This window comes from Vigna unguiculata, chromosome 11 (assembly GCF_037176805.1).
Source record: "Vigna unguiculata cultivar grain cowpea cultivar isolate G323 ecotype 2 chromosome 11, ASM3717680v1, whole genome shotgun sequence".
NCBI classification, from domain to species: Eukaryota; Viridiplantae; Streptophyta; class Magnoliopsida; order Fabales; family Fabaceae; genus Vigna; species Vigna unguiculata.
This window is the reverse complement of record NC_140802.1, coordinates 5,551,244-5,561,605: the sequence shown is the minus strand read 5'-3', so window position 1 is coordinate 5,561,605 and position 10,362 is coordinate 5,551,244. Positions and strand designations below refer to the sequence as shown.

The following is a 10,362-nucleotide window of genomic DNA, read 5'->3' as shown; positions in this document are numbered from 1 at the left end:
GTACAAACAATTTTCTCAGCATGAGTAAGTGTCACTCACCTGACAAAATGTTCTGATACAACTCCTCCACCAAGCCGCCCCAGAAAATTGCAAAAGCTGAAAATTGAAAGCAAGGTGGTGATGTCTTCCTCCCCTCAATAATACCTATTTGGGCTAGATTATTGAGAACAAACATAATTAGTGAGAAAACATCAATCGTTGTAGTTAATGTTGCTGAAAGGAGTAAGGATAATTTTTATAGGAGCCTTAAGAAACAGAATGGAGTCAGACACTTAACTTTCTTCAAATTTGATTGCTTCCTTCTCTTCCTTAAATGAATCTATCCTTTTCACTACTACAAAATTTACCCCAAATAGAGAATAAAGACACTTAACACGTCACCTGAAACGTCAAACATCGCCGAGAAGACGAAGATTCATTGCTGCAACTGAATTTGCTTCACGAAAGTTAGGGTTCCAATGAGATAAGATTGGTGACCCAAAATGATATTACTGAGTAGCGAAATAGAACAAAGGAATTTTGTGCAAAAATGGAGTTAAGGATTGCAGACAATACCTTGTAATTTCACTACCTTCAATGAAATGGGTTAGACGGTACCAAAGACCCAGACAACACGAACAATGCAAACGATGGCGATCCGAATGATGGTGACGCAGACAACGCTGATGACGCAAATGACAACGTAGACCGCAATGCAGACAATGCTGATGACACAAACAGCGAGGCGGACGACGCTGATGACACGAACGATGCACAAGTGTGAGCATCTGCTTGGGACGAACATCATAGTGAGTGTCTGATGAACAACTTGTAATGAGATGTTGGGTGAGCAGAATTAACAAGAATGAGCATTAGTGAGGGATGAACTTGAACAGCGAGCATCAATGAGCAATGAGAGAGACGAAGAGACGAAAGTGATGAACAAGGTGAGGGGATGAACGACTGAACTTTGTTTTACAATAAACTATATACTAAAAACATATTTTTAATAAAAAAATAATTATATAAGATTACATACGAAATTATCTTGTAAATAACATTTTCTTAAATAATTTTTATTTTTTTTAAATGATATTTATTTTCTACGCTAAATGTCGTAGGTAATACTTCGTATGAAAAGTTTCTGTCATGGTTACCTACGAAAATGACGTAGATAATGTATTCTATTGTTACCTAGGAAAATTTTGTAGATAATGTATTCTATTTTCGTAAAATAAAATTATCTATGAACTATATTTCATAGATAAATTCGTAGATAATAAGCATTTTTCTTGTAGTGATAGGACGAGAATTGAAATTCCAATCACTTTTTGGAGTGTCTTCAAAAAATAGAGCATTATTTTTTTTAGAGTCTTATATTGGTTCATAGGATTAAGTGACAACTCATTTCAACACTTATCTTGAAGCATCCTTTAGTGGTGTGACTTCCTCCATTGAACCATAAGTTCTTCCTCTACATTATTTTCTCTTTTCTGCCTTTCAAGTTTTAAATTATTCCCGTCCTTTTTCTATGTTTCGGTCATATTTATATTTCATGTTTTGTTTGTTCATCTTCTCTTCTTGGAAGGAAGTTTTCACACTTGTGTAATTCTACAAATCAAACTCATATCTAGTTGTAAGCTTCTAAGAACTTACATTCTATTTAATTATTTTTGCTCTTGTATTCATTATTTTGTTTTTGTTCTTATGTACAAACTTTAACACATACTGAATGCTCTAGTGCAAAAATAGCTTTCCATAAAATCTTAAATTTTTCTCTTTCCTTCTTCGCGCAACACTCACTTCACACTCACTGCACTTCAGAGTTCGCTCTTCTTGTTTCACTTTCACAATGCCCAATTTTTGTTGTCGTCGTGCCCTAGTGTTGTTGTCGTTGTTGGGCCATGGGTTGCTCTCGCTGTCGTGTCCTAGTGTTGCTCTTGCGTGTCGTTCTTGTCGTTGTTTACACATCTCTATTGTTATGCTCTTATTTTTTCTCTATTTTAGGGTGTTAGGGAAATATTGAGAAGGTCAATCTTGAACCCTAATATCTTACATTACATTTTTTTATTTAAAAAATTCTCAATCAAAGAAAAAAAAATCCAACAAGAAGGCCTGAACCAAAACAAAGAAAACCTCAAATTCCAAAACCTAATATTCTGTCGGAGATGAGAAGACGGGGTGCTGGTCAGGATGAATTCTCCGCGATGTAGTGGCAAGGGGTTTAGGGGCGACGAGCTCAAGCTAGGATGTTTAGGGGCGAAGTTGGAGACACTTAGTCAGACAAGGGTTTTATGGCAGAAGGTGAGTGCGAAGAGTACTCATGGTGGTGAGTAGGAATGTTGAATATAATGGTGCGTACAAGTGCGAGCTTCGACGAAGGTGGCCCCTAATTTGGCAAGCTCTAATACTGGTGAGCTTGCAACATGCTTGAGCGTAGGAGGAACAACCAACGACTAAGGCGAAGGCTAACTAGAAGCTTTAGTGAGGGTTAGGTGGTGGGTCGTGTTGATGCCTTTCATAGGCAACGCTAGCTAGAAGCTCACCGGAATCTGGAAACAGGAACCTAAGGCTTTAATGCTCGTTAGGGCTGACAATGGTGAACAAGTCTAAACAAAGGTGGTTCTGGTGAGGGTTTGATGGACACTAGAGAAGGTGGGTTGGTGCTTATTCTACCCATGGGAGGAGAAGAGAAGGAAGAGTTGAATGGGGAAGACGGAGACCCCTGTGTTAGTGTGTGTTGGTTTTTCTCTTCCCAAGTAGACTTTTTATGGCGGGTCTAGAACAAACATAGAATGTGCATTTTCTATGCCGATTTTTCCAAAACAGGCATAGAAAGTGAAAATTTTCTATATTGCACGTATTTATGCTTGTTCTAGAATCGATATAGAAAATCTTTTTTAATTGACATAAAAAGGTTTTCCTTCCCTAGTGATCATATGGATTAAATTCATGTTTACTGGTCATCATCTTTAAAAATCATGTTGTTCGTATTCTGAATCCTAAAAGTAAAAATGGAAACAAAAATCAATTTTCTTATAATAATCAAGCTAAGACATAAGTTCATACTCATCATTCCATTCGTGATACACTTTTGGAGTATGTTTCAATGAAGTCTTAAGTTGACAGATAATAGCGTAGGAGAAACTTTCAATTATTTGCAAGTTGAGAAAGACAACTTCAATTGTCTTTTCACTGGCCATAAAGATTATTTGTTAATATGTATAATGATTGCATGATTATTCGTACTATCGTATTTAAGTAAAATTATAAGAACCAATACACTAGAATAAAATGATATTTGCTCTCAAATCACTACTTTTGTACACACAATAGTATTAGTTAATGCAATTTTATAGAATTTTATTTATTTCAATGAGTTATTTCTTTGTTTTCATTTTAGTGAGTTGTTTTTATTTTTATCCTCTTCAACTTTTGAAACACATGTTCAATTATTATCATTTCTAAGTAAATGAACCTTAATTTTTATAAATAAAAAAAATATTTTGACCCACTTTTAATCCACCATTCCAATCACCCTTTAATTATCTATCTTGATTATTTTTAGTCGTGTAATATGATAATCTAAGGATAATTGAAATGAAATAATAGATTAAAAACGAGTCAAAATGTCATTATAAAAAAGAAATTATCTACAAGTATTTTCATCTTTTACTCTTTTTTTTTTTCAAAATTTGAAATAGTATTATGCTGTATTATTATGAGTTATCCCTACTTCTAGATCTTCTTTTAACTAATTACATTTTATAGTAAAGTCTGTTTATATATTCATTAACGGTACTTTATCGGGATTTAATAGATCTTTTAGTTTATAAATGTAGGATAAATTTGTAGGAGAGTCTTCCATCATTTGGAGATATTAAGAAAAATAACTTTTTCTTTTTCTTTTCTTTTCCTAGCATGAAATTATATTATCTAAATAACATTAAGAAGCAATATACTAAAACAAAAAGGCTCGTGCTCTGAAATTACTAAACTTGTGTTTGGTTATACCACATTGACAAAAGATGAATGACAATTTTATCTATTTCCTCGTGTGTTTCAATTTATTAGTAAACATTAAGCAATGAAATAAATAATAAATATAAAACATTGAACGGTTTGGACTGAGTTGGTTTTCAACTCCTAAAGCATCGATCAACGGAAGCAAAAAGTATGATTTGATAACAAATAATTATGATGTGAAATAATAAAAGTGATGACAATATTTTTTTTCTATAAATAACATATGAAATATTTTCCATGAAATATATAATAAACTATAATATAGCCTTCACCTTTTATAAGATGTTTCTTAACTTTCATAGTGCATAGAATAAATAAATATATAATTTAGTTGAAGGACAGATCATAACTTATAAAAGTAATTTAAAGAGGAGAAATATATTTAACTTTAATTTTAAATATTCTAAATCTATTTAGAGTACAACATTTATTAAATTTAAATCCTTACTTTTATCATTTAATTTTTTACTATATGAATCATTTTAACTTATTTATTGAAAATTAAAAAATAGCTTCTTTTGTTCCCACACGCTTTATTTGTCATATTCAAGTTAATTAATCATCAGAAAATTAACCATATTAACATATCATATTATATTAATATCTAATAGATCTGCACACAAAAAATAGCATATGAATAAATGACATGATGTTATATATATATATAAAATCCTACTTTATGTTTTATATATATTTTCTGTCTTTTTTAAATTTTCTGTTTTTGTCACCATACCTAAAATGAACACCCAATTAACTCTAAAAATGTTTTTAAAGAAATCTGTTGTAACTTACAATAACCCGCAGTGTAACATTGTTATTAATTATGTAATAATACAACCTAATCTTTTATGACTTTGAAATTATAGTGCAATTACAAAACATTCACTTTAAAATAAATGGAAACTTGTTTGTCTTAACATTGTTTAATAATTATTTAAAATTATGTTCTTTATTTTTTCTTTTTTTTTAATGCAAATTCACAATAACATCAAGAACGTGTAAACTTTACTAACCAATCCCCTTATGCATTCAGAGTTTTTAACGCTGTTACAAAACTTATGCCCACGTGTCGCTATTCTATTGACTGTTCATCACCTTCTATTGAAACCTTGTATCACACGGGAACTATGCATGATGCAGTAGGGGCATTAAGGTATTTTCACCTAGAATCGTAATCATCACATTTCCTTGCTCTCATTACGTGCGTTCACCCGCATAACAAATTTTCGCTCCAACATTATATATTTATATTTACCTGTTTCTCGTGAAACAAACAGTGAAAAGAAAATGTTTTTCAAATCCACTTTCAACAAAAAACCAAAACCTCACTGAAGAACGCTAATGCTCCAACTCTCATCAATTCTTCTTCGCGTTCTTCGTTCCTTTTTCTCTTTCAATTATTCACCGATCGTCTTCTCGGATCGTGTCGATCACCATTTTCGCGTTGCTATTTTTCAACTCTTGATCACATGAAGATGGCGATTGAACGAGTGAGTAGTAGATTCAGTGAAAAAAAATGCTGAATCGCTGCATTGATCATCGATTTTTTTATTTGGCGTGAAGAATCGTGTTTCTAGCTAGTTCATTTTGAAATGCTGAAAGCGACGAGGATGAATGTTGATCAGCGTCAACGTTCTTTGATCGCTGTTTGTTTTGATTTCGCAGAAGAAAACAACGTGAATCGTGTTTATATTTGTTCGTTTTCGAAATTGAAAACGCGAATATTAAACGGAGTTATTTTTCCGACCCATTTAATTCGTTTTCGAGATTTTAGTGAACTATTGTTCATTCGTTTTGCTGCTTCAGAACGATCAGTGTACGAACTTAGCGTTTTGCTAATGCTTTTGTTGGTGATTCAGATTCAGTACCTTCCAGTTCATTAATTGAATTGCATGTTGCTCGATGAAGCAGCAAATCGACATTCTCTGTTCAAGCACTGATAAAACCAGCTTTTGCATTAATTTCGTTTCATGATTGGTCTGTGTCCCCTATTTAATTCTTTACCGTATTAAGAACTGTTTGATTGATAGTTTCACATTCATCATATTAATTCACTTAGCATAATTGGTACTTTTATTTTGTTTTCTCTAATACAAATGATTAATTTATAAGCGCATATATGTGTCTGTTAATTTGTTTTTTTTAAAAGCTTTCCTTATTCTTAATTTTGTTCCGAAGTTTGTCCAAGCCTAATTGTTGATGCTTTGTTTTATTTATTTTATGCGGTGAAATTAATTGTTAGATGTTAGTTACTGTTAATAATGTTGTTGCTGTGTTTTGTGCAGATTGTGGAGCAAAGTCCGTGTGGTTTTGTTGCTGGAACAGATGAAGAAGATATGGTCTCTTTCTTTCTTACCCATTTCACGGTCAAAAAGTATAACACGCGCGCGCATTTTTCTGTTAAATATATATTCATATAAGTCTTTTTTCCATAGTTACGCGATCCTTATGGGATCCTGTGTGCTTAACGAACAATATCGCCGCATGCACGCACGCAATGCAGCGTTGATAAAAAAGATAAATGATTACATTTGCTTTTTTCACGCACGTACATTTTCTCTCTCCTGCAAATATTTAGTATTTTATCATGATAACATTGATAATTGTTTATCTGCGTAACGTGAAATAAAGATTGGTTGGAATTATATTTCTAATAATTTCTCATAATAAAGAAGAACACTTAAATTTATTCTGTTATTATGTGACAATTATGATTATATATTACATGGTTTTGTAGAGGAGTTCGCACTTGAAGAGGCATGAAAAGAGCGATGCCCACGTCGACGAAGATAGAAGCAAAAAGAGCCCATGTTTGGACAAACATGTTCTGCTGTTTCCACCTGCCTCTGAATCAACTAGCGCTATAGGTAACATCCCTTTTTCGGTACAAATAGGTAACTGGCATTTGTGTGGGCCTATTATAAACCTTTTGGTAAGTCTTAAATTGGAAGGGAAATAATTTTCTCTTAGTTTTTTGTTTTCAATAATATTGGTCTTCTATTTGTTATCGAAGATAAGAAATAAATGAAAGAATAATAGCGGTTGATTTTCTTTTTACTGTGGTATTGTTATATAAATATTTTCATTATATATTTTCCGAAGGCACTATAGTAAAAACTGTCGGTATTGCAGGGGCATGGGAGCATTTTAAAGTGGGTCTATTTCATGAAATTGATCACAGCAGGCTCTCACCAATATCCCCAGTGCAACTAAAATCTGTTCGCATTGGAATGGTATTACTATATTACTATATACGTGTATAAAAAGAGAGTTCCTTTTGAACATTGAATAGAAATTCAAAAACATTCTTTTTGGTTTAACGGATAATGTGTGCATTCATTAGGTCAGTGACATAGGGGAGCACTTGGTGTCGTTAAGGTACCCAAGCCTCCAATCACTTCGCATGCACTTCAGCGACCAAAACTTTGGGAAACAGGACGGGAAGACGATCCCTGCACTCGACGAGAAGTACGTGATGGGGATGGACTTCGCCATCAAAGCGCTTTCCAGGAGCATCCCAACGGAGGAATTTGCACAAAGAAGAAACTCTTGGAGCTTCTGGGTCTCTCCTTCTAAAGAAAACATCCAAGACCCCGAGAATCCAACTCTCAATGATGTCGCAAGGAGCCTCATTTCCAAGCAGGGTTCTTGCTGGACTCAGCTCAAGTTCACAGGGATGATGCAGTGGGGAAAACGCCGGCAAGTTCGGTTCTTGGGCCGCCATGAAGAGGCAAAGGTTCAATCTTTACCGGAACCGTGTAAGGGAAAAGTGGCCAGCGTTGAACTCAGAGAAGGAACTAGTGAGAAGAAAAGGAAGAAAGGCGAAGAGGAAGTGGAGGCTACCAAGGAAGAGTCTTTCGGGGATATGAGGATGACGCGTCAATGTAGGCAAAATCATCAAAACGTTAGTAGCAATGGAGATAAAAAATCTAAGAAAGCAAAGAATGACCCCAAGAAGCAACAAATCGTGCTTTACAACAAAAACAAACGGAAAATCTCTATTGGAAGATGGTCTGCTGAGAGGTATATAATAATTTTTATCCAAATGATAGTATTGTAAGCTTAAATCTAGTATAGTAATCAGTTCAATGTTTTCTTGCATGGCTCAAATATAAATTGCTTTTTGTTGCCTCGCATATGTGAAGGTATATGATGGCAGAGGAGAACATGTTAAAGGTTATGAAAGAAAAAAGAGCTGTGTATGGGAACCCAATATTGAGGCCAGATTTGAGATCAGAAGCACGAAAGTATATTGGTGATACGGGTCTGCTTGATCATTTGCTGAAGCACATGGCTGGAAAAGTGGCACCCGGAGGAGTTGAGAGATTCCGACGGCGACACAATGCTGAGGGCGCAATGGAATACTGGTTAGAGAGTGCTGATCTTGTTGAAATGAGGAAGGAAGCAGGGGTACAAGACCCTTACTGGACTCCGTCCCCTGGATGGAAGCTTGGGGACAGCATTTCACAAGATTACGTTACTGGCAGTGAGCTAAGAGAGATCAAAGAAGAAATACTCAAGTTGAAACAGTAAAGTCAATGTCTTTATTCATTTTTGTTAAATACTTTCTAGGTTATATATTCCTCTGATTCTGAGCTATTACTGGTTACTCATATTGATGTACAGAGATATGCGAGAGCTCGCAATGAAGAAGGGAGAGGAGACATTGGCCATTGAGACTACTCCTAGCTCATGTTTGTCTAGTCTGAATTCGGAGGACTATGGTTCCTTCGCTCCAAAGGAGGTGAAGCACAGTAGTAGTAATAGGGTTATAACTAATTGCTAATGTGAATAGAAATTGGTCCATTGTAGTTACTTAAATGCTATATTGCAGGAGATTTATGCGGAGTTGGTGAGTAAGAAGGCTAAAATAGAGGAACAATTGAAGGAAATTTCACTGACTCTGAGTTGTATGGAGGTAATATAATCATTATCATTTTCATCTTATTTATAGTCCATGGTTTGAATGATTTTGATAGCAAGGAATGTTGCTAATGATTGGTTTCTTTTCCTTAAAATCTACCGGTTGAGTATCATAGACAGATAACAGACGACAAAAGTGTACAAAATCATGCTTGTTAGTTTGTTATTATTTGTTTCCCTGTCCTTTTCACCCGGATTAATTATTGAGAAATGATAGCCAATGAATTACTTGCCAGATAAAAGGAAATAAAATATTGAGAAGTGATAAATGATGGAATCCTTGATGCAGGAGAAACTTAAAATGCTAAAACCAACAATGGTGGAGGAACAAATAATGTCAGAATCGGAAACACCCCAAGCCTGTTTTCCAGGACCAACATCAGTAAACATAGGAGGTGAGACAAGGAAGGAAAAGAAAATCTACAAGAACAGAGTAACAAACTCAGCGGATACACAGATGCAGAAAAACAACAGTGAAGCAGAGAACAAGACAGCAAAAATTGAAAGGCTGAAAAGTGGTTTTCAAATTTGCAAGCCTCAAGGAACCTTTGTGTGGCCAAATATAGGTGTGTCTCCCCATGTTGTGGGCAACCATGATGACCAAACAGTGGTCCCTACGCCACCATCAGCTTCCTCTTCTACCACCTCAGCCCCAAAGCTGATTTTCAAACCTCAGCCTCAGCACCTACCATTACAAATCCTAACCCGTCCTTCTTCCCCAGTTAAGCCACTTGCAGAGAGGCGCCCTGTGAGCACAGCCACACTGACCCATGTCACTGGGCCATTCTCCCCTCATCTTTCTCCTCCATCAGGTACTCCTTTATCCAAAATCACCACCACCATCACTATTAACCTCAATGAGGCCCCTCTCACCCTAGACTAGTGCTGCCTGCATACTTTTTTTTATATATATATTTTAAAGAAACCACACCATTTTGAGTCTCTTGTTGGTATAAATAGATTGAGCAAAAGACTAGGCCAGTTTTTCACTATATTGACAATAGTTTGGAATTGGAAACTCTTTCTGGGTTTATACTATGTATAATTGAAGTTAGATTTTGCAGATGTGCTGTTCAATGAAACTGACTCACACATTAAAATTACCCAAGTCGCTCATGATCTCTGCCTAATTTTTGGAGTAACGTGTCTTTTGCATAAAGTTTTCTCAGGTTTTGTTCAACTGTCTCAATTATTTCTCTATTTTGTTTTTTAAGAAAAAAATATATACTTTCACTGTTGTAGGTCAGCTAAATTTTAGCATCATTATTTGGACACAAGCAGAAATTCAGTCAAGTCGGTAAATTTATAAAATAGGTTATTTTTTCATTGATTATGAAAATTTATAATTTTTATTACTTTTCGAGAGTTTTTTTTTGTTATCGGTTGATTCATATATATATATATATATATATATATATATATATATATATATAT

General features: G+C 34.6%; 1 protein-coding gene across 1 annotated transcript; it reads left to right on the top strand.

Moving 5' to 3' along the window:
- The first annotated feature begins 482 nt into the window (after positions 1-482).
- Positions 483-10,035, top strand: SWI1 (SWITCH1). Its single transcript, XM_085668926.1, has 11 exons — positions 483-495; positions 591-757; positions 876-926; positions 6,291-6,344; positions 6,743-6,872; positions 7,138-7,238; positions 7,349-8,028; positions 8,151-8,534; positions 8,632-8,749; positions 8,840-8,923; positions 9,218-10,035. Exons 1-11 carry the CDS (start codon positions 483-485, stop codon positions 9,809-9,811), a joined length of 2,376 nt encoding a protein of 791 aa, XP_085525052.1. The 3' UTR covers positions 9,812-10,035.
- The last annotated feature ends 327 nt before the right edge of the window (positions 10,036-10,362 follow it).

Excerpts from the sequence above, each read along its gene's own strand:
- SWI1 (XM_085668926.1), top strand. Across the intron at positions 8,750-8,839 it reads GTTCCTTCGCTCCAAAGGAG|GAGATTTATGCGGAGTTGGT; the intron begins GTGAAGCACAGT and ends GCTATATTGCAG. Across the intron at positions 8,924-9,217 it reads TGACTCTGAGTTGTATGGAG|GAGAAACTTAAAATGCTAAA; the intron begins GTAATATAATCA and ends TCCTTGATGCAG.